Source organism: Microcaecilia unicolor, chromosome 12 (assembly GCF_901765095.1).
Source record: "Microcaecilia unicolor chromosome 12, aMicUni1.1, whole genome shotgun sequence".
Classification (NCBI taxonomy): Eukaryota; Metazoa; Chordata; class Amphibia; order Gymnophiona; family Siphonopidae; genus Microcaecilia; species Microcaecilia unicolor.
Window position 1 is genome coordinate 110,943,410 of NC_044042.1, and position 24,783 is coordinate 110,968,192.

The window sequence follows — 24,783 nt, forward strand, 5'->3', positions numbered from 1 at the left end:
GAACCCTTGTCGAGGGCATCTCTGAAAGACCTGACATTGAAAGCAGTCTTTTTGGTGGCTATCACTTCAGCCAGAAGAGTTTCCGAGCTCCAGGCGCTATCATGTCGGGAGCCCTTTCTGCAGTTCACTGAGGCAGGAGTGTCTATTCGCACAGTGCCTTCCTTCCTGCCCAAGATTGTTTCTCGCTTCCATGTGAATCAGCAGCTCTGTCTACCCTCCTTTCGTAGGGAGGACTACCCAGAGGAGTACTCTGCTCTCAAATATCTAGATGTGAGACGAGTCATCATCAGATACTTGGAAGTGACCAATGATTCCGGAAGTCGGATCATCTGTTTGTGCTGTTTGCAGGTCCTCGTAAGGGTCTGCAGGCTGCCAAGCCTACAGTGGCACGATGGGTCAAGGAAACCATTGCAGCGGCTTATGTGGCTGCGGGGAAGGTGCCGCCTATCCAGCTGAAGGCTCACTCCACTAGAGCACAGGCGGCCTCGATGGCAGAGGCCGGGTCCGTCTCCTTGGAAGAGATTTGTAGGGCGGCAACTTGGGCATCGGCTCATACCTTCTCCAGACATTACCGCTTGACTGTGGCTGCTCGGGCGGAGGCCCGGTTTGGAGCTTCAGTGTTGCAGTCAGGGATTTCTATGTCCCGCCCTGGGTGAGTACTGCTTCGGTACATCCCACCAGTCTATGGATTGATCGGCATGATGATATGGAAGGTAAAATTATGTATCATACCTGATAATTTTCTTTCCATTAATCATAGCCGATCAATCCATAGCCCCTCCCAGATATCTGTACTGTTTATGTTTCAATCGTTTTTATTGCAAATTTCAATAAACAGTGTACAGGTGTGCAATGATCTTTGCAGGATTAACAGCTAAATCAACACTATTACAACGATGCACTCCAATGTATCTATCTAACAGTTCTTCTATCTCTTCCCAGCTTCCCCCCCTTCAAAACTCCCCCCCACCTTCCCCTCCCTCCCCCCCCCCCCAGTTCCTCAATGATCTACTATCAGTCTACAGGTATTCAGGGTCTCTCATTTTTGCATCTACACAGTCTCTCAATTTAGAATTTTGCTCTTTGCACTTGGTTGTAGGGTATTCCAAAATTCCGCCCAGGTGGTTTCCAGCTTTTTGCCCTCCACAGAGGAAGTGTCTGTAATTCCACATCGTTCTAGTTTTAGCAGTTCAATCATATTTGTCCTCCAAGCTCCCAGCGTGGGCCCCTCCTTCGCTCTCCAATTGAGCAGGATTATCTTCTTGCCGATCAGCACTGCCCTGTGCAGAAAGGAGTTAAGTCCTGGTGGGGCCTGTCCCGTGTAGCAGTATTTTCCAAAGAGTAATAAAGGCTGCCTCTGTATTGTGTTGCATCTCCAGTATTGTTTGACGGCCGCTAACAGCTGGGACCAAAAACGCACCACCCGAGGGCAAGACCAGAACATATGTCCTAGTCCCACCAATGCCTGGGCACAATGAGGGCATGCACCTGTGCCACCATATCCTGCCTTAAATGCCCTAGCTGGTGGGATATAAAGTCGTAAGGCAAATTTATATTGTATTTCCCAGTATCTGGCATATATTGAGGTGCGTAATGCCAATTGTAAAAAGTTCTGCAATACCTCTTCCGACACATCCGCGTTCAGATCTATTGCCCATTTCTGTGCTCTGCCTCTGTAGTCAATGTCCTCCGTGGAGTCCTGTAGATATCTGTGATGGAATCGCAGGGGCACTTTGTTTTGGGCCCCCAGTGTCAATGCTGTGTTTAAAGTGTCCTGTACATCCTCGCTTAAGTTGGTCCAGCCCAGTTCAGATAAATAGTGTTGTATCTGCAAATGCGCAAACTGATCAGTCTCTGGTAAGTTGAATTCTGTTTGCAGTTCCCGGAATGGTCGCGCTCTGCCCTCCTCTGTCAACAGCTGGTACAGATACTGAATTCCTTTTTTCCTCCATCTGGCAAACATCGTTGAGGTTGTGCCCTCTGTAAAATCTGGGTTATGAAGCAGAGGCAAAAAGGGGGTCGCAGACCACTCGAACCAGTGTCTCCTGCACAGCCATCTCCATGCCGCCCTTGCTGATTGGACGAATGGATTGTTTCTTAAGTTGGGTTTGACTCTGCTGCTGCCCGTTGCATGTAGCCACCACCCTAAATGTATTGTGGGTGAGAGGGCCTGTTCTATTTGTGTGCTTGAAAACTCTCCATGTCCTGTTAGCCAATCTCTAATGTGTCTCATCGAGCATGCTATGGTCAAGTATCTTATGTTGAGTAGGCCCATCCCCCCATGCAGTCTCGGCTTCTGAATGACACTCAACGGGAGCCGAGGCTTCCGCCCTCTCCATAAAAATGTCTGAATCGATTTATTAAGGGCCTTTTCCTCTCTCTGTCTTAAATATAATGGGAGCATCTGAAATAGGTATAACCATTTAGGGGCTATCATCATGTTAACTAATCCTATGCGTCCTGATAAGGAAAGTGGGCATGTATTCCACAGGTTTAACATGCGTCTGGTCTCTTGTAGGACTGGAAGCACATTCTTATCGTATAGGAGCCCCATATCAGCAGGTACTATTACCCCCAGGTACTTAATCTGATCCTCTGCCCATTGCAGAGGAAACGTTTCTCCCCATTCATGCCTCAGTTCCTGATCTAGGGGCAGTGCCAAAGATTTTGTCAGATTCAGCCGGAAGCCCGAGAGCCTGCCATAACTGTGTACAGTGTCTAGGAGGTGTTTTAACGATGTTCGGGGAGTGCTCAACAGCAACAGCAGGTCATCCGCGTATGCCAACACCTTTATCTCATACTGTCCTATTTTGACCCCCTGTATACCCTCATGTAGTCGGATCTTGTTCAGCAAAGGTTCTAGGGTCAACAGGAAAAGTAACGGGGATAGCGGGCAACCTTGACGTGTTCCTTTCTCAATGTCAAATCCCTCTGTTCGGATTCCATTAACTAGTAGCATGGCCCGGGGGTCAGTGTATAGTGTTGTTACGGCCTGTAGTAGCCATCCCGTGATGCCTATCCATTTTAATGTTTCAAACAGAAAGGGCCATGACACCCGGTCGAATGCCCGCTCTGCATCAAGGCTCACCGCCAATTTTTGAGAATGTGTGTTAGGAGCTACTAGTGTGGCTAATATGAATTTTCGCACATTCAGGACTGATTGGCGCCCCCTAACGAATCCAGCCTGATCTTCTTTAACCAATTGTGGGAGAAGAGGTGCCAGCCGGTCTGCTAATATCCTTGACAATAGTTTGGCTTCCACATTGATCAGGGAGATTGGTCTATATGAGCTAGGTTGTAATGAGTCTCTCCCTTTTTTTGGAATTAAGCTTATCAGGGCCGTATTAGCATGCAAGGGGAATCGCCCATTATCCACTACTTCGTTAAGATATTCCGTCAGGGGCCCCAGTATTTTTTGTTTAAGCATCTTATAGAATTCACTAGATAGTCCATCGGGCCCTGGTGCTGAGTGCGTTTTTAATGCTCCTATAGCCTTCTGGAGCTCTTTTGCACCAATCGGTTTGTTAAGTTGATCGAGGTGTTCTGGAGATATTTTCCCCATGTTAGCGTTATCGAGGTATGTTCTGATGGCTTCTTGAATGCCTCCCGTCTCTTTCTCCCCCTTATATAAAGTAGCAAAATGCTGTTGGAAAATTTGGGCTATCTCATCTGGTTTAGTGATGATCTCTCCCCTTTGCCCACGTACCGCTGCGATGTAGTGGGTCTTTCGTGTGCCCTTAACTAGTCTCGCAAGCATCCCCCCTGCCTTATCTCCATATTTAAACAATCTATATTTTCTAAACAGCATTGAGCGTGCCGTTCGTTCCTGGAGTAAGCTGTTTAATGCCACCCTCGTAGATGTAAGGAGCTCATAGGTGTTTTGCGAGGGGTGTCTGGCATACTGCTTTCTTGTTTCCCTTAGCTGCCTCTCCAGAGCTACTATGCCTTGGGCCATTCGCTTATTTCGTTTGCTCACATACGCTATGACCTGTCCCCGCAAAACCGCCTTGGCTGCAGACCAATACAAAATGGGATCCTCTACATGTGCCTGATTATGTGTGTGAAATTCTTCCCATTGCTGATGTAAATGTTCTGCAAATTCTTTCGATGCGTATAAGTATGCCGGGAATCTCCACCCCGGGGACTGCCGAAAATATGCCTCTCCTTCCAAGTCAACCCATATCAAGGCATGGTCAGAGATTTCTTCGGGGCCTATGACCGCCTCTGTTACTTTCTGAAATATGTCGGGGGATGTTAGTATATAATCCAGGCGAGACTGGGTGCGGTGTGCCCGGGAGGTATGAGTGTAGTCTTTCTCCTCACCGTGTAATATCCTCCATGGATCTAGCAAGCCTGTTTTCTGACAGAACGAATCTAAAAGGGAAGTGTCTAGTGTGGCTCCAGCACTCGGTTTCCTCGTCCTGTCTAGAAGGGGGTCTAGCACTTGGTTCATGTCCCCGGCAACCACCACAGGGAGGCCTGCATGTGTGTGGCAATGTGTTAGTAGCTGCGCATAGAAACGTTTGGCAGATGTGTTGGGGCCATATGCTGAGATCAGAAGCATTTGTTTCCCTTGCAGGTTAAGCTGTATTACCACTATTCTTCCTTCCCCATCTTTGAATAGCATTTTCGCGGTTCCTTTCAAAGTTTTATGTAATAGGATAGCCGTCCCACCCCTTCTTCCTGTTGCCGGGGAATAGAATACCTCTCCCACCCATCCTCTTTTCAATTTTTCGCACTCTTCTTTTGAGAGCCTAGTCTCCTGTAGGCAAGCTATACCCGCCCCGTGTCTTTTAAGAGCCGATAGTATTTTGGTTCGTTTGGTGGGAGATGTGATGCCACCCACATTCCAAGATACTAGCCTTGTCTTATCCACCCCACCCGTGAGTTTCCACTATTGCCGATGCAAACATGTTGACCTGTGGCTCCCGGGCTCCCAGCCTGGCCCCGAAGACCTTTCTCTTCCATTTCTGTGTGTGTTCCACCCTATCTTTAAAGCTCTTCTGTTGTTTCTTGAGACTGCGTTGTATAGATTCTTTCCTCCCCTGAGAATACCTTGCAGCGTTAGTTGTAACTATTATTGAATCCCTCCTACCCACCTTGCCCTCCCCCCGTATTCTGCCCCAACTATCTACTTTCCCCAACTTCTTGACAGCAAATCTGTAGGAGCCCCTGCTATGCCCGAGACCCCCCCACCAGACCTGATGTGTTTGCGCCCTAGTCTACGTTATGTATTATGTGCCCAACAGCAGCTTTCTTATCATATCTCACCAGCTGAGATCTCCAGTCATTCTCCTGATTGTCCTTCCTCCAACTGTTGTCTGCTCTGTTCTAGATTGTATATATGATCTTTGGCAGCCGCCTCCGAATCAAATGATTTCCATTTTCCATTTTGTCGAATCTTTAGTACCGCAGGGTATATCAGCATGAATTGGATCTGTAGCTCCTGTAGCCGTCGGCATAGTGGTGTGAACTTCTTTCTGCGATCTTGTAAGGACACTGAATAGTCTTGGAAGATTCTTACAATTTTCCCTTCAAATTTGGTATCGTCTCGTTTCAAGCGATATCCCCTCAAAATCTCCAGCTTGTGCAGGTAGTTATGAACTTTTAAGATAACTGCACGTGGAGTCTGGCGGCCATCTTGAAAACGGCCTATTCGGTGCACTCTTTCTAGGCATAACGCTCCAGCGTGATCGGACAACGCGAATTCATCCGTCAGCCATTTTTCAACCACTGTTGCTAGCACTGAGTCTTTTACTGATTCTGGGATGCCGATCAAGCGTAAGTTGCTCCGTCTGCCCCTGTTTTCTAGGTCGTCTACTTTCTGCTGCAGCGTTTCCACCGTCGCTTTAGTGATTTGCTGTTGGCTATGTAGGGGGGCCTGCGCGTCTTCTATGTCTGACACTCGCCGCTCGAGTTCTCCAATGCGCTTCGTTGCGTCCTCCAGGCGGGAATCATACTGTTCTAGCTGCGCCGAGATTTTTGCTAGACGCGGTTCCAGCGCTTGTGTCACCGCGGCAGTCAGTTGTGCTAGCTGAGATGCGGTGAAGTTCTGTTCGCCTTGTGGCGGGGCCTTCTCTTCAGCGTGGTCCGCCGCCTTAGCCCTGTCCTTCGCCGCTTTTGCGCCGCGTGCCGGCATCGCCTTTGTTCCAGTTTCCACAAATTTATCCATCAGCTGTGTTGTTGATCTTCCGCTGTTGTTGCGGCGATTAGCGTGGGCTTTTTGTGATTTTTAAGGTAAAATCTGGCAGCGGGGCCTCGGAGAGCAAAGACACACGTCTTCCTCTCTCACCGCATCACGTGACTCCATCTGTACTGTTTATATTCTGGTTGCTTTTCAGGTTCAAGTTTAGTCTTCAGTTCCTGTTCAAGAGGACTTCGTGTTCAAGTTTTTTCAATTGGATTCTTCAGGAATTGCGACGATTTTGTGTTACAGTGAGCTGCTGCATTCCTCTCCCCTCCATTTTACGGGGCTGGATTGAGACCTAAATTCTGCCAGCGCTCCCTCCCGCTTCGTGCGGCTGTAGGGTAGCTTTGTACCCCTCCCGCTTCGGCAGTGTTAGGGTCGGTCAGCTCCTCCCGCGGTTGCGGTTGCAGGATAAGCCCGATCCCCCCGCATCGGCGGGTGTGGTGTCCCTCCCCCGCTCCGCGGGGATGAGCTGGTTTGATTCCCCTCCCCCGTTTCGGCGGTGGTGAGCTGGGCAGAGTGTCCCTTTGTGGGTGTAATTCTCTAAGTGCTGAGAGAATTAGTCAATTGGGTGTAATAGTCCTGTTTGGCAAGGAATAGGGAGGACTGGAAGAAGGATAGCATGAATTTGTAATGAAGGAAATCGGTATGGGTGCGAGATTTCCTCCAGAGGCGTTCAACAGATCGGGCGTAGGAACGAAGGTATCGGATGCAAGGGGTCAGCCAGGGCTGGGGATTAGTACGCCTTGTGGGACGGGGGGTGGATGGTGCGAGGGTTTCCAGAGCAGAGGAGAGAGTGGTATTGTAAGCAGAGACAGCCTGGTCGACAGACTCGGACATGATGGAGGGGAGGAGATTAGAAATACTAGAGGATAAAAGGTGGGAGGGTCGATAGCCTGGAGATTCCTGGAAGTAGTGGTTAGTGTTGGGCGGGGCTGAGGGGGAGAGTGATGAATTGTGAAGGTGATCAGGTGATGATCTGAGAGAGGAAGAGCTGAGGCGCAGAAATTGGAGGGTGAGCAGGTAGAGGAGAGGATGAGGTCAAGACAATGGCCAGTTTGGTGAGTAGGGGTGGTGGAGCTCAGCTGGAGGTTGAAGGAGGATGTCAGAGTGAGGAACTGAGAAGCGTAAGAGTCGGATGAGTCGTCAATGTGTATGTTAAAGTCTCCAAGAATGAGGGACGGGGATGAGGGTTCAAGAAAAATGGAGAGCCAGGCATCATTCAGTTAGACTCATAACCCCTGTTCTTTGGCTTGCAAAGACTAGGGTAAACTCTAGAACATTATTAATATAACCCATTTTTAAGATGAGTTCACATGCAATTGGGTCCAGATCACAGGGGCATCGGATTTGGCCGTTACCAAAACTTGGAAGTTTTTCTGCCATAATGAAATGAAGCCACCCATCTATTTATCCCAACTGACTCTGTACCACCCATCATGTCCCCTTGGCTACATTGTAAGCTGTATTATAAAAAAAAGCATTAATATCATGTCTATGTTATTTTGTGCTTATTAGATGTTTCGTTAGTATTATGCTGAAATGTATTATATTTCTGTTATTTGAATTTCAGTACTGTTAAATGTATATATTTGTGATACTGTTTCATGGTAGTCCTGTTATTATGTTTCAATTTGCTGTTCTCAAGTTTACCTCATTTATTGTATTTATTTGTAAAGGGTCCTTTTACTAAGGTGCGCAGAAAAATGCCCTGCCTGCGGTAGTGTAGGTGCAGGTTTTGGGTGCGTGCAGAATTGTTTTTCAGCGCACCTGTAAAAAAAGGCCTTTTAAAATTTTTTTGCCAAAAATGGATGTGCAGCAAAATGAAAATTGCCACACGTCCATTTTGGGTCTGAGATTGACTTAGCGGTAAAGACTCATGCGCTAACCGGGCGGTAATGACCTACACCTGTCCAAAAATACTAGGACTAGAGGGCATGAGTTGAAGCTACAGTGTGGTAAATTTAAAACGAATCGGAGAAAATTTTTCTTCACCCAACGTGTAATTAGACTCTGGAATTCGTTGCCGGAGAACGTGGTACGGGCGGTTAGCTTGATGGAGTTTAAAAAGGGGTTAGATAGATTCCTAAAGGACAAGTCCATAGACCGCTATTAAATGGACTTGGAAAAATTCCGCATTTTTAGGTATAACTTGTCTGGAATGTTTTTACGTTTGTGGAGCGTGCCAGGTGCCCTTGACCTGGATTGGCCACTGTCGGTGACAGGATGCTGGGCTAGATGGACCTTTGGTCTTTCCCAGTATGGCACTACTTATGTACTTATGTACTTATGTAAATGCCACTTGATGTGCATCAGAAAATAAAAAATATTTTTCAGACGCATGTATAAAATTATCGCAAGGGCAGTGTGGTAGCCAGGTGGTATCTCAGAATTGGCGCGTGTTGGGCGCTCGTAGGCACTTATGCGGCTTAGTAAAAGGGCCCCTATATTTGGCCATTTTTGCTATTGTTGTGCTGTTAACAAAATTGTAAGTTTTATGTTAAACTATACCCACTGTACACTGCCTTGGATGAATCTCTTCATAAAGGCGGTTCATAAATCCCAATAAATAAATAAAGCAAAACTGTTTGGGGCTGAAAGTAAGAAGTTTTAATCTACACCTGTTTTTTATCACAACTAAGTCACAAAAAGGTGCCCTAAATGACCACTGGAAGGATCGAGTCATGACCCCCCCCCCCTTATTCCCCCATTGGTCATTGACCCCTTTCCACCCCTCCAAAGATGTGAAAGAAACGGTACATACCAGCCTCTATGACAGATTCAGATGTTATGGCCAGTCCTATTCGAGCAGAAAGCAGGTCCCTGGCCTAGTGGTCGGTGCAGTGTAGTATAGAGGAGGCCATCCCCACCAGTAGCACTTCTGTCGGAGCCAATCCCGCTTCATGCAGACCTTTCCACGCTGCTCCTACACTACGACAACAAAGCTGCTCCCCGTTGATCTCAAAGCACATAGCAAACGGGAAGGCCCATCGATAAGGTATCTTCTCTTTGGTCAGGATCTCTATAGCCGGCTTCATGGATCTCCTCTGGCTTAGGGTAAAATAATGAGAGATCTTGGTATATCGCCACACGTGCCCCTTTAAACTCCAGATTAGGGGTCTGTCGAGCTTTTTGCCAAATCTGGTCTTTACAGACATATGTGGTAAACCGCACCACAGTATCTCGTGGCTTATTATCTGGGGCTTTGCCCAGCGCTCTATGGGCTCTCTCGATGCCCACTGCAGTAGAATTGAGCTTGTCTTCCATCAGCTGTGTGCATATGGCGCGCACCACCGCCGGAACATCTTCCATGCCTCCATTTTCCGGGACCCCTCGGAACCGGAGGTTTTGTCTACACCCCCGGTTCTCGAGGTCGTCCAGTTTATACTGAAGTTCCTCAGCCTGCTCCACCATCGTTTTTAAACGCCTGTCCACCTCATCATTTTTCTCTATCTGCTCGTCCGCCCTCTCTTCTAGGGCTTCCATCCTGCCCCCCAGCTCCCTCAGGTCCACACTTAAGGCGTCCACGTGCTCCAGGATCTCTTCCTTAGATGCTAAAATTTCAGCTCGGATCACCTCAAGGCATTTCGCCAGGTCTTGCGGGAGAGCATGCATGGGGGCGGGATCAGTGGTGCGTTCCTCGCAGGAAGAAGTCGAGCCCGACTCCGACAGTCTCTGCGGCTTAGGGGAAGCATGGCGAGCTGGGCCTCGGTCCACCTGCCTCACAGATAGACGTTCACTCTCTCTTTGCGGAGCACTGCTTTTTTTGCTCATTTTACACTCCTGAGTCGGTCACCTATAAATTGCAGCCCTAACGGGCACTTGGAGAGGATTTTTTTTATCACGGATAGCGCCTTAGAAGAGGTGGGGGAGTGCGGAGCCCGGGGTCACTTCCTCTTGCCAGTAATTTCATTTTTTACATGCATCCGATGCGCGCGGCAGAAAATATTTTTTATTTTCTACTATGTTGCACTAAACGGGCGATAATCAACGGTGTACGCACGCTGACGATTACAGCCTGGTTAACACGCGAGACCTTACCGCTAAGTCAATGGACGGCAGTAAGGTCTAAGCCCAAAATGGACACGTGCCAAATTTTATTTTGCCGCACGACCATTTTTGTCCCCAGGAAAAGCCTTTTTCTGCAGGTGCACTGAAAAATGGATTCCCGGGCCGACGCGGACGTCGATCCACATGTGAGAACAATCAGCCTGCTGTCCTCGGAGAATACCTGCTACAGGTATGTATCTTCGCTATCCTTTTACTAAGGTGCGCCGAAAAATGGCCTGCGCTTGTGTAGATGCGTGTATTGGACGCATGCAGGTCCATTTTTCAGCGCACCTGTAAAAAAGGCCTTTTTGGGGGGGGGGGGGGCGAAAATGGAGTGTGTCAAAATAAAAATTGGCGTGTATCCATTTTGGGCCTGAGACCTTACCACCACCCATTGACCTAGCAGTAAGGTCTCACGCGTTAACCAGGTGGTAATGGTCTATGTGCATACAATGCTGATTAGCACTCGGTTCGGTTAGTGCCGTGTGCCGGAAAATTTCCGGCGTGCTTAGTGGACATGTGTAAAAAATGCAATTACTGCCCAGGCCACGTGGTAGCTGGGTGGTAGTTCAAAATTGACGTGCATAGGACACATGTACGCACCTGCGCAGCTTAGTAAAAGGGCCCCTTTAAGACAAATATCCTACGCAGAGCTTACATCTACTTTTTTTTTTTTTTTAAGTATTTTTATTACTTTTTTAACATACATGGAACATATGCTAATAACAACAATTGAACCAGTTTCCTGAATGTTCAATCCTCTACACATAATATTGATAATGACCGTTATGTCTACATGGTGCTGCTTTGTCCTAGTACCATATTAAGGAGTTACTATAAGTTTGGGTGCATCCAAATCCACGCCATCTGTCAGTCTCCATGCTGTATACTTGTCCCATTGTTTATAGAATTGTATAATCCATCCTGCCTTTATTGCAGTTATTTTAGACATTTGATAGAGATAATCCATCTTATGTACCACCTTTATCACTGGCGGCATTGTGGGTTGTTTCCACGCCGACGCCAATGCAATCTTCCCTGCGACCAGCCACACCGAGGCCAGCCGATGTGCTGTTGATGGAATGGCTGCCGGTTGAAAATGCAATAGGCACGTCTCAGCCTTAAAGTCATATGGTTTCCCTATGATTTTTTCTAGCGTCTGAATTAGCTCCAACCAATACCCCTGCGCCTTGGGGCATGTCCACCATATATGAGTCATATCACCTATTTCCAGGGGTGTGCTGGTAAATTGTTAACAGGGGGCTCTCTCTCGCCAGCAAAGTAAAAGAGAATTCAGGAGGGGCCCAAGCCCACATTTTGGGATCCATTTGTTAAAGTAGCCATGGAGAACCGGCTCCCAAAATTCTTAAAAACTTAACAAACGGCTCTCGAGAGCTTGTGAGAGCCTGCTCCAGCACACCACTGCCTATTTCCCTACACCCCCTCCAGCACCACCCGTTGCCTTTCCTATACATTTTTGCTATTTTGTGAGGAGTCAGATACCATTGATACAACATTTTATATCCACTTTCTACTAGGGAACTAGAGATGGAAACTCAGCATATACGTCAGTGCCTTATCCCACTTTTTGGTATCATAGCTTATCTTTAAAGCTTTTTCCCACCTTTGGGTGTAATATACTAGTGGATTATAATATGATCCTAACGCTCTATATAGTCGAGATATACACCCTCTTTGACATCCTCCTCCCAAAGCCATCTGTAAGGCAGTATCCTCTATGGTCAGTTCCCTTTTAGCCCTCCTATTTACTGTACATAGTCCCAGATTCTAGTATAGTGATAAAGGTGTGACCCTGGCAAATCAAATTCTTCTTGCAATTCTGCGAATGGTATCATACTCCCTTCTGCCCATATTTGGTTTAGAGCTACCAACCCCTTTTGTTTCCATATTCGAAACACATTGTCTGCTGCCCCTATAGGACAGCCCATAGCTGTCTGTATCTTCATGCGCCTAAAGTGTTTCCTGCCTGGAAGGAACTTCTGTCGCAGGGTACTCCAAGTTTGTAAGGGAAAACGTACTGCGGGGGCGCCCGTCCTATACATGTTAATAATTGTCTCTGCGGGGCCCATAGTATAGCGTCTAATTGCTCCATACCCAACCAATGCTTCTCAATTTGTATCCAGGGCTTTACAATGTTGGAACCCCATGCCACCAGCACACGTAATTGTGCAGCTTGATGATATTGGATGAAATTGGGTACCCCCATGCCCCCCTTGTCTTTAGGTTGGAACATGATAGCTGCCCTTACTCTAGGTGGTTTATATTGCCATATGTAAGCAAATACTTTGCGATGTAAGCGACGAAAGAATTGTTTGGGGATCGGCAGGGGCAGTGCCAAAAGTAAATATAGAGTCTTTGGCAGGACTATCATCTTTACCGCTGATATCCGTCCCAACCATGATAGCTCCAGCCCTTCCCACCTCTCTAATTCCTGGAACAATTCTCGAATTTTGTGAGGAAAATTCGCCTCATAGAGATCTGCTATTTTAGCTGTAAGATTGATCCCCAAATACCGCAGTGATCGAGTAACCCAACGGAATGAATACCTCTGGCGCAGCGACTGCTCCAGCTCCTCGGGTAGGCCCACCCCCATTATCTCTGATTTGTCCATGTTCACCCGGAATCCCGATAGCCTCCCATACTCTTCTAAGCTTTTCATTACCCCTGGCAGTGATTCCTGAGAGTGAGTTAGTGTAAGCAAAATGTCGTCCGCAAACAACATTATCTTATAGGTCTCTGCGCCCAGGGTCAGACCACATATACCAGTATGTTGTCTAATATGTTGGGCCAGCGGCTCAATTGTAAGCGCGAACAACAGTGGGGATAGCGCGCAGCCCTGGCGGGTTCCCCGCCCTAGATGTATTAGCTCAGAGCTCGATCCGTTAATCCGCAGTGAAGCAATGGGATTGACATACAACAATGCAAGCCATGAGGCGAACTGTCCAGAAATGCCCATCTGCTCCAATACTGAAAACATGAACGCCCAGCGGACCCGATCAAACGCCTTTTCGGCGTCTAGTGATATTAGTAGTGTTGGCTGCTTCGTGTCCCCCGCTTCATGAATGAGATGGATCGCTCTACGTATATTGTCAAATGTCTGTCTCCCTCCTATGAACCCCGTTTGGTCAGCATGGACCAATTTCGGCATCACCCGTTGTAATTGGTGGGCTAGGATTTTAGTGAAAATTTTATAATCTGAACCTAGCAAAGAAATTGGGCGGTAAGATCCACATTTTTGAGGATCTTTTCCAGGCTTCAATAAAAGTGTTATAGTTGCCAGTCGCCACGAATACGGTAGCTCTGTTTGAGAGTCCATTTCGTTAAATACTCGGACCAGTACCGGGGCCAACAGATTACTGTACTTTTTGTAATCTTTATTTGTGTACCCGTCGGGGCCCGGGGCCTTCCCATTCGGTAGATCCCGGATGGCCCACTGCACCTCCTCCAACGTGATTGGGTTGGACAATGCCTCAGCTTCCCCTGCTGTCAACTTTGGAAGTCTTGCCTGGTTCAGATAGTTCTGAGCCTCTTGCGGTGTTGCTAATTCTTCAGCCTGGTATAACCCCTGATAAAATTTATAAAAGACATCCTTAATGTCCTCAAGTTTAGTGCATATTTTCCCCTCGTCTGTGCGGATTGTGTGTATATAGGAGTTTAAAGCACGCTTCTTCAGCTTATATGCTAATAATCTCGATGTTCTATTACCAAATTCGAAATGTGTTTGCCTGACCTGTTGTAGCCGTTCTGCTATGTCCGCTAACTGTAGTTCCCTCAAGGCTAGCTGAATAGCATGTATACGATTTTGATCGTGCTTTGATAAAGGTTGCTGTTGAGCTTGCAAGGTCAAGCCTAGCAATTCCGCGTGTAAGGCTTGTGTATGTGCATTCACTTGCTTCTTGATGTGTGCTTGAATCGCTATTATTTTCCCCCTGATTACTGCTTTTAGGCCCTCCCATAATATCTGCGATGTGACCTCCCCATTGTCATTAACGGCTAAATATTCCTTTATCTCTGCTTCTAGGCGGGTAATCACCGTAGTGTTTGCTAGCAACTCATCGCTAAAGCGCCACGTTGGAGTCTCTGGGGGTCTCACCACCCACTCTAACTCCAGTGTAACCGGTGCATGGTCTGACCACGTTCTTGGGAGTATTGATATTTCTTCTACTTTGGAGAATATGTTGGGAGGCCCCAGCCACATATCTATGCGTGAGTGTGAGTTATGAACCACCGAGTGGTATGTGTACCCCCTGGACTGTGGGTGTCGTTGGCGCCATATATCTATTAAGTGCCAAGTCCCCAGGAACTTGTGCAACTGGGCTCTTTCTGATTGAGCATATCGCACTCCCCCTGTTGAGTTATCTAGCTTTGGATGCAGCGTCAGGTTAAAATCACCGCCCACTAATAAGGTGCCATCGATATTCTTACTCAGTACCTTGGATACTTCATTATAAAAGGCGCCTTGGCGTTGGTTAGGAGCATATATGTTTAATAAAGAAAGCGTCTCATTCCCCAGTCTCACTATCAATAGTAAATATCTACCCTCCCTGTCCCTTATTACGTTCTGCACTTGCCAAGGGTACTTGTTGGTCAATATGATGAGGACTCCCTTTTTCTTTTTTTCTTTGTGGTTAGATGCAAAATATATATGTCGACCTTTGCCCCCTTGACAGAGATGTTCCCTATCTGGTAGCAAGTGTGTTTCTTGTATAAAGGATACATCTGCCTTTAAGCGCTGCGTCTCTTTAAATAGCAGCTGGCGTTTTATAGGGGAATTTAGTCCCTTAACATTGAGGGTCATGCATGTTATTCTACTCATCCCCAGAACTTGCAAAATAATCTATGGTTCATGCCCTCTAACTGATAGCTCACCATTAACTCCCTTATTATGTTAGACGCGGTCATCAATTTTCCTCGCTTGTCCCTCCTACCTCCCTTCCCCCCACCCATCCCATTCTCCCACTTCCCTCCTATTTGGCACAACTGTACCCCGTGCATAGGTGTGCCTTTGGGAAAGAGACCTCACCCCCCTCTTTACACATACAAATATTTAGCATAACCCACCCGCAGAACAGTATCAAACCAGCAACCTGTAAAATATAACAAACCTACCACTTTCCATAAACCAAATGTACATCTTATAACAGAGTAAATTTATCTATTGATACCATATCTGTAAGTCTCATTCTGTAGATGATCTTCCCACATCAACCGCTATTCTTTGTTTCTGTTTTTGGTTTTTATTTTTATTTTTTTTTAATTGTTTCTTTTGTTCCTGCTCTTCTTCCACTTTCTGTTGCTCATTGTCCACTGGCTTCCAACACGGATCTTAAACGGGGGTCCGAGTATTGTCGCTGAAGGCGTCCCTTGCCCTTTGTCACTCTTTGCCAGCGCGGTTTAGGCGGTTTAGCCGTGGCGGATGGATGCGTTGGATTCCCTTCCTTAGCGCAAGAACCGTCAGGCAATATCTCTCTTGCTTCCTCCAGGTTTCGTATTTGATGAAGCTTACCGTCTTTATAGAAGCGCAAAGCAAAGGGATAGCTCCAACGGTATCGGATCCCCTCAGTTTGTAGCAATTGTGTGAAGGGTTTCAATTCTGCTCGCCTCTTCAAAGTGCAAGCCGCTAAATCTTGATAGCAATGTACAGCATACGAATCCAACTTGAAATCCGATGCCGCCCGGGACGCCTGCATGATCTTTTCTTTTAGTTTAAAGTCCGCAAAACATGCAATGAGGTCCCGCGGCTTATTTGCTCTTGGCGGTCCCAACGCCCGATGGGCGCGCACAATCTGAATCTCTGCTGGTTGCTTGTTGATTTGTATCGTGGTCAGCAATGTACTTGCGATCTTCTGCGCCACCCCCTCACAGTCAGCATATGTTGGAACCTCTGGGAGTCCTCTAAACCTTATATTATTTCTTCTGCTGCGGTTCTCCAAGTCCTCCAGCTTGTCCCAAATCTGTTGTGACTCTTGTTTAAACTCAGCTGTATGGCGGTTTAAGCTCTGTATTGCTTCGGCCTGCTCCTCCAGCCTTTCCTCATTCTCTGCCACGCGGACGCCGAGCGCCCCTATCTCTCCTCTCAGGTCCGCCCCCAGCGCCGCGAGGTCCAAGCGCATGGCCTTAAGGTCTGATTGAATTTCCTTCACCCAGGAGCCGATGTCTCGCAGGGTGGTCTCCTCCTGTCCCGGGCCGTCCCCCAACTTAAACAAAGGTGGGGAATCATGTTCTTGTTGTTCGACTGGTGAATCGGGTGGCTGATCCGTCGAGACTGCTGTTTATTGTTGCTTATCTCTCTCAGCTTCCTCAGAAACCTCTGTTTTAGCGAGGTGGTTTTATTATTTCTGCTCGGGGCTCGTCGGAGCTCTTGGCTTAGGCTGCCATCTCCGCTGGTGACGTCACTTCCTCCACTTACATCTACTTCTAAGGAGTGAAGAACTATAGAGAACCACCTGTTTCCAAGCCAGAAAATTAGTTAACTATTGTGGCTCATACAAGATATATTTAGAGTCTTCTCATCTAACCGCAAGTAAACCGTAGTTATTAACAGAAAAGAGTGAGATAGAGGGTTGCAGTATTTGAGTATTAGCAAACAGGATTACCTGGAACTGTATATATTCAGAGAAGGTTTATTTATTTATTTTTTTGTTACATTTGTACCCCGCGCTTTCCCACTCATGGCAGGCTCAATGCGGCTTACATGGGGCAATGTAGGGTTAAGTGACTTGCCCAGAGTCACAAGGAGCTGCCTGTGCCTGAAGTGGGAATCGAACTCAGTTCCTTAGTTCCCCAGGACCAAAGTCCACCATCCTAACCACTAGGCCACTCCTCCACTCCTCACAATGAATAGTCATGAAAGAGATTTGCATATAATGGAGGCGGGTGTATGCAAATCAAGTTTATGCATATTCATTGCAGATATCCTGAAAACCTGACCGGCAAGGGGTACTCCAGGACTGGACTTGAGAAACACTGTTTTAGACCCGTTCGTATCATAAAGGGTTGCTGAGGCTGCTGGAGGGGAAACTAAGAGGCTCATTTTCAAACCACTTAGCCTCCCAAAGTTCCATAGAAACCTATGGAACTTAGCCTCCCAAAGTGCTTTGAAAATATGCCTCTAAGTGGGGTGATCATAGCTGGTAGGTTGTCTTGGGACGAGTTATGCCAGTGGAGGTTGCCTGTGATATCTACATATCCGTGAATACTGAGCTTACATGAGTAAGCTGAAATAAGTCCTAAGAAAAGGATGGATCAGTAACGGATACCTACTGCCCTCGCTTGTGTTCTGCAGGAATCTCTCTGATCAGATTAATCTTGCAGAATTTCAGATATAATTGGGTCCAAATTTGTGTTTTTTTTGCCCTCACGTGTAGCCGGATGACAGAGGATTCCTAAATGACATCCCAGTTCTGCAAGTGACCCGTCAAGGGCCAGACGCTGTTCATTTTGTGCAGACGCCCCTGAATCTGGACTCTGAGGTGCACGTGACGTTGGACTGGGGGAGGAGGTTTGATCATATGCAGCAACACTCAGGTCAGAGCACAAACATGTTTGATGCTAGATTCATGAAGATTATTGTATTGGGCCAAAAATCAGTGTTTTCAAGGCCTTTTTCACCTTGATTGGCAGAAAGCAGAGGTAATTCTAAAAAGCCAATTTAGCGAGTACCTGGCAATACACACACATAAAAAGCCTTTTATGTAAATTAAGTTGTGTGTTGGCATGAAAGTGTGTATGTTTGCCGTAGGTGTTGCTGGGGTGCCGTCTGAATGGATTGTGAGTGGAATTGTGAAATATGAGTGTCGGTTACATAATATGCTAGATCTATGCGTAGACACGTGGAGGGGCATTTTCAATATGACATTCAATATGACTTCACAGTGAGAATCCTGAAAGGTAACTTTAAAACCATACAAGAACGTAAGACCTTTGAAGTCAGAATGATTGAATATTTTAACACCCAACAGAAAGGACTTAACAAGGATCTGGGGTTCCTAGCCCATTATAAACCATAAAGCTGTATGTCTCTGTTGATCACCCTCCCCTCACCTATCCACACCCATCCTGTTAGAATATCAATGATATGCTTTGATGTCCCCATGCATACTTCCTACCCACCCCCCTCCTCCCACCCTGTCAGACTGTCATAGTAGTGCTTGAATGTTTTCACTTATATACACTGTCAGCTAGCACATTTGCTTATTTCCGATCTGAGGAAGAAGGGCAACCTTCGAAAGCTAATCAAGAAATGTATTAAGTTATGTCCAATAAAAAAGGTATCATCTTATTTTCTTTTCCATGTTTTATTTTGTTTGATTTCTATTGATATCAATTTGACATTCAAATGGCGAAAAAACATATAAGAACCTAAGTCCATAATGGAAGAAATTAATAAATGTGTTCAGGCATTCGAAAATACGCCAAAAACATTTTAGAAAGAGGACACGCTGCAAACGTCAGTCCTGAGATAAACGTCTCTGCCAAACGGAAGTACACTTTTGCAAAACGTGCAATGGCAGTACTGGTTTGACATCGACCTTGAAGTAACTGTACACAGAAAGTCAAATACGTTAGCGTTTAACTTTAAAAAAGGAGACTATGATAAAATGAGAAGAACGGTAAAAAAAAAACTTAGGGGGGCAACTGAGAGAGTAAAAACTTTACAACAGGCGTGGACGCTGTTCAAAAATACCATCCTGGAGGCCCAGGCCATACATATTCCGCAAATTAGAAAAGAAAGACGGAAGTCCAAAAGACACCCGGCCTGGTTGAAAAGTGAGGTGAAGGAAGCTATTAGGGCTAAAAGAAACGCCTTCAGAAAATGGAAGAAGGAACCGTCTGAAAATAACAAGAAACAGCATAAGGAGTGTCAAAGCAAATGCAAGGCACAGATTAAGAAGGCCAAGAGGGAGTATGAAAAAAAGATAGCATTAGAGGCAAAAAAACATAGTAAAAATTTTTTTCGGTATATTAAAAGCAGGAAGCCGGCAAAAGAATCGGTTGGGCCGCTGGATGGCCGAGGGGTAAAAGGGGCGATCAAGGAAGACAAAGACGTAGCAGAGAGACTGAATGAATTCTTTGCTTCGGTCTTCACCGAGGAAGATTTGGGTGGGATACCGGTGTCGGAAATGGTATTTCAAGCGGACGAGTCGGAGAAACTTACTGACTTCACGGTAAACCTGGAGGACGTAATGGGGCAGTTCGGCAAACTGAAGAGTAGCAAATCTCCTGGACCGGATGGTATTCATCCTAGAGTACTGATAGAACTGAAAAACGAGCTTGCGGAGCTACTGCTAGTGATATGCAACTTATCCTTAAAATCGAGCGTGGTACCGGAAGATTGGAGGGTGGCCAATGTAACGCCCATTTTTAAAAAAGGCTCCAGGGGAGATCCGGGAAATTATAGACCGGTGAGTCTGACGTCGGTGCCTGGGAAAATGGTAGAGGCTATTATTAAAAACAAAATTACAGAGCACATCCGAGGACGTGGATTACTGAGACCAAGTCAGCATGGCTTTTGTGTGGGGAAATCTTGCCTGACCAATTTACTTCAATTCTTTGAAGGAGTGAACAAACATGTGGACAAAGGGGAGTCGGTTGATATTGTGTATCTGGATTTTCAAAAGGCGTTTGACAAGGTACCTCATGAAAGGCTACAGAGGAAATTGGAGGGTCATGGGATAGGAGGAAATGTCCTATTGTGGATTAAAAACTGGTTGAAGGATAGGAAACAGAGAGTGGGGTTAAATGGGCAGTATTCACAATGGAGAAGGGTAGTTAGTGGGGTTCCTCAGGGGTCTGTGCTAGGACCGCTGCTTTTTAATATATTTATAAATGATTTAGAGATGGGAGTAACTAGCGAGGTAATTAAATTTGCTGATGACACAAAGTTATTCAAAGTCGTTAAATCGCGACAGGATTGTGAAAAATTACAAGAGGACCTTACGAGACTGGGAGACTGGGCGGCTAAATGGCAGATGATGTTTAATGTGAGCAAGTGCAAGGTGATGCATGTGGGAAAAAAGAACCCGAATTATAGCTACGTCATGCAAGGTTCCACGTTAGGAGTTATGGACCAAGAAAGGGATCTGGGTGTCGTCGTCGATAACACACTGAAACCTTCTGCTCAGTGTGCTGCTGCGGCTAAGAAAGCAAATAGAATGTTGGGTATTATTAGGAAAGGTATGGAAAACAGGTGTGAGGATGTTATAATGCCGTTGTATCGCTCCATGGTGCGACCGCACCTTGAGTATTGTGTTCAATTCTGGTCGCCGCATCTCAAGAAAGATATAGTAGAATTGGAAAAGGTGCAGCGAAGGGCGACTAAAATGATAGCGGGGATGGGACGACTTCCCTATGAAGAAAGACTAAGGAGGCTAGGGCTATACAGCTTGGAGAAGAGACGGCTGAGGGGAGACATGATAGAGGTATATAAAATAATGAGTGGAGTGGAACAGGTGGATGTGAAGCGTCTGTTCACGCTTTCCAAAAATACTAGGACTAGGGGGCATGCGATGAAACTACAGTGTAGTAAATTTAAAACAAATCGGAGAAAATTTTTCTTCACCCAACGTGTAATTAAACTCTGGAATTCGTTGCCGGAGAAAGTGGTGAAGGCGGTTAGCTTAGCAGAGTTTAAAAAGGGGTTGGACGGTTTCCTAAAGGACAAGTCCATAAACCGCTACTAAACGGACTTGGAAAAATCCAAAATTCCAGGAATAACATGTATAGAATGTTTGTACGTTTGGGAAGCTTGCCAGGTGCCCTTGGCCTGGATTGGCCGCTGTCGTGGACAGGATGCTGGGCTCGATGGACCCTTGGTCTTTTCCCAGTATGGCATTACTTATGTACTTATGTACTTATGGTTCCCATTGTGGCAACAGCAGCACATTTTCTCTACGTGCAAAACGTTCATATACGTGGAGGAATGTTCCTCAGTGTGGCCAGTCATGTCTCTTCAGAGGGAGCCTAATTTCAGTGGCCAGAGACTGAATTCCTGGTCCTCCTGTGCCTCAGGCACTACCACTACCTGCCACCCCACAACCTCTCCATGAGGGCATGGAGATCAATTAGAAGCAGTCTGGAGAGTTGAGTGTGAAGAAGTGCTCCCCACCACACACCCCAGAACCACAGCACCACTCGTATGCAAGCAGGGTCACATACAGTGAGGTCCATTACACGTTACTGATTTTTCATAAGAAAGAATAACAAAACATTGATGAAATCAGAATGTCCAGAATATCCAATGACAAGTAATTATGGAGCCCCTTCCACTAACCATTCAATTCTGAAATGAGGGGCTGTGCATATGTTCATGTTTATTAAAATACTTGATACCCCGCCATTTCTGAAAACAGGATATGGTGGCTAACAATAAAAACATTGCAGATTAAATAGGAAAAGAAAAGACCATCTAACGGAGAACCAATCATACAGGTTGATAGCTAAAGCAGGTGTGCTGCTGGGACTAACAGATCACTGTGGAACTGCAAGCATGCTGCTATAGAGGTTTAAAAGCTCTTTTTTGAGTAGAGAGTAATAAAAGACATTTCTGAATGAATGTAGGGGGGATGTAGGGGCCAAGAAATAGAAATGATCCAGTGGATTCATAATGTGCTGTCTTAGAAGAGGGAAGAACCAAACGATGAGAATCCAAAGAACGAAGGGCACGAGAGGGGTTGTAAGATTGCACGACAGAGGCAAGGTATGCTGGGGAACCAAGGTAAAGAGCTTTGTGGGTCAGACATAGGGCTCTGTTTACTAAGCTGAGCTGTAGGCGAGCACACTTTTTAACACGTGCTAACAATACAGACACCCATTATATTCCTATGGGTGTCTCTATTGTTAGCATGTGCTAATTTTTAGCGCGTGCGACACCCATGGATGTCTCTATCGTTAGCGCGTGCACCTACGGCGCCTTAGTAAACAGGGGCCATAAAATTTTAAACAAGCATTTAAACCGAACTGGGAGCCAATGTAATTGAAGAAAAAGAACAGTGATTTGGACATATTTGTACGCTTTCCATAAGTGCTCACAAGGCCTAACAACTGTCTTAATCTTAAAATATGCAGTATTTATGATATAATCAACACATAAATTTCTACTGCATAAAATTGTAGCAATTGTATGGTATAGTTTAATAGATCTATATAACAAACTCAAATATGAAGGAGATATGAAAAAGCACAACTGGCATACATCCTGACCACAGAATAAATCATTGAATTAAAGAGGTGTTGCCTCTTGAAGCCCCCGGCTCTATACATTCAGAGCTCTCAGGGGCTGGGCTGCTTCATTATTGGCAAACACCCCTGAGCTATTAAACAGTTCAATATCCTGCATGCACTTAATTTTTCTTTTTTTCTATTTTAATTTTTTGCTTCTCATGCGGAATATAAGTCTATAAGGAGTTTAGCTTGAAAACTACTTAGCTTTCCAGGGGTTCGATCTTTTCTTTATTGTTTGGCACTGAGCGCAACCACGACCAATGGTGGTCAGCGTTTCGTCACCTGCTTCAGGGTCATAAGGTCGGCATCAATCTACAACGGAGAGTATATGTAGTTAAAAGCCAGACATAATACTAGGCAAAACTTCACAGTACTTATCTCTCTTGAAAAGCATTTTTTGCAGACACCTCAGCTAAGAGAGCACACAGCTCTAACGGACCAACTTGGAACAAAAATGGCTTCTCGGGTTTAAATACTCTATTACGTCAGACGCCAAAGGTTGGCCTGACCAATCAGCTTGCGTTCATACAGGACTTTCATTTAAACATACCCCGGATGTCTCTACTACTTCAAATATCTTAACATCCATCACCAGATCATCCAAAATTATTAAAACAAATTATTAAAACAACTTGGGGAAAATCCACTGCTTAAGCAACATAAAATGTATTGAACTTTTTTGGTATCTTGCCAGGTATTTGTGACCTGAATTGGCCACTGTTGGAAACAGGACGCTGGGCTTTATGGACCCTTTGGTCTGTCCCAGTGTGGTATTACTTATGTACTTATGACCTGAGAGGAGGTGGTCATGGACCCTGGCTCTTGAGAGGTGCCTCTCATCCCACGACAGGGCCATAGGCGCCCGGTATAAGAGGCTTGGGGAGGCTAAGCCTCCCCAGCCGGCGCCTGAGGGGTTTTGGCTGCCCGCCCGTTTGCCCGAATTTTTGGGCGGGTGAGCGGCACCGTGAGTCTCCCCTTCCCTCCCCTTCTGCTTCCTTCCTATCTGCCCCGCGCCGCCCTTTAAATCTTTAATTTACCTCGTCCCAGCGGCGGCCACGTCATTTCAGCCCGCCCTGCCCGTCCCTAGTCTTCTCTCCCTTCGTCCTGACGTGTTCGTTCCGCAGAGTCCCGCCTTCTGACATCATTTCCTTGAGGGCGGGACTCTGAGGGAACGAACTCACGAAGTGAATGTTTATTTATGGCATTTTATCCCATATTAAACATGAATTAGGGTGTTTTGTGGCTCTACATGAGAATTGTTTCATATTGTTGACAGTCTGCATTTTCCGTATGGGTGGTATATTGGTGTATTAGGTTCTGCCCAGTGTAATATTTATGGTACACTGAGTGTGTTTTTGCACAAAGTTGTGCAAAGTGTTTTGCAGTTGAGCGATTGTGGTTAGTATATGCTTTGAGCAAGCACTTTATTCTTTGACATATGATACATATCTAATATCTAAATTTAATAAAAGGTATTAATTGTGACTTTTATTTTTATTTATTTATTTTTTCTGTGTGTTATCAGACAATTATGGATTTAAGCTCCACCCCTGGCCCACCCCCTAACCCCGCCCCCTTTAGCCTCCCCAAACAGTTGGGCCACCGACCACCTATGGACCGGGCCATACCCAGGAGAAGGAGGAAGATCCCTGGAGGGACATGCCCCACTGGAGGGGGAAGAAGGGATGGACCAACAACTCCATTAGGCAGCAGTGCTTTTTTTCTGCTGAGAAAGTTGCACAGTATTTAGAAATATTTTGAAAGAAATCAATTTGAGCACTTAACACATGCCCTCATATTATCATATCTTGATTACTGTAATTTGGTGTATCTGGGCTGTGTGAAGGGGCTGTGAAGAGACTTCAGGCCATGCAGAACACAGCTGTATGCGTAATTTTTGAGTTATCCAAATACGAGAGCATTTCATCATTCTATGTCAAGTTACATTGGTTACCAATTGAAGCCAGGGTCAATTTTAAACTGGCTTATTTTCTTTTTAAACTATTACATGGTCTGGTTCCGCATTCTTTTCTTTCTCATTTTTGTTTTGTTGTTGTGTCCAGAGCCAGAAGATATTTTTTGTTTTCCCTTCAGCTAAGGATAAGAAGTGGTTAACGCTTTTTGAGAAATCGCTGGCATTTCAAGTAGTTAGACTGGAAAGATTTTGTTGGAATTTTCTCATTCTCCTAATCATATCTTTCTTTTAGAAGGAAGGTTAAAACATGTTTATTTAAAAAAAAAAATTGTATTACAGGATTGTTTGTAACAATTTTTCTATTATTCAATTCTTGTAATTCCCAGAG

The 24,783-nt window shown here is 45.8% G+C and overlaps 1 protein-coding gene across 1 annotated transcript in view; it reads left to right on the top strand.

The window, feature by feature from the left end:
* The window catches only part of LOC115481413 (alanyl-tRNA editing protein Aarsd1-like), a 194,239-nt gene that overhangs the window by 128,198 nt on the left and 41,258 nt on the right, over positions 1 to 24,783 (top strand). The window contains exon 8 of the mRNA XM_030220501.1: positions 17,626 to 17,785. Within this exon, the coding sequence (XP_030076361.1) occupies positions 17,626 to 17,785 (160 nt within the window). The remainder of the gene's footprint in view (positions 1 to 17,625; positions 17,786 to 24,783) is intronic.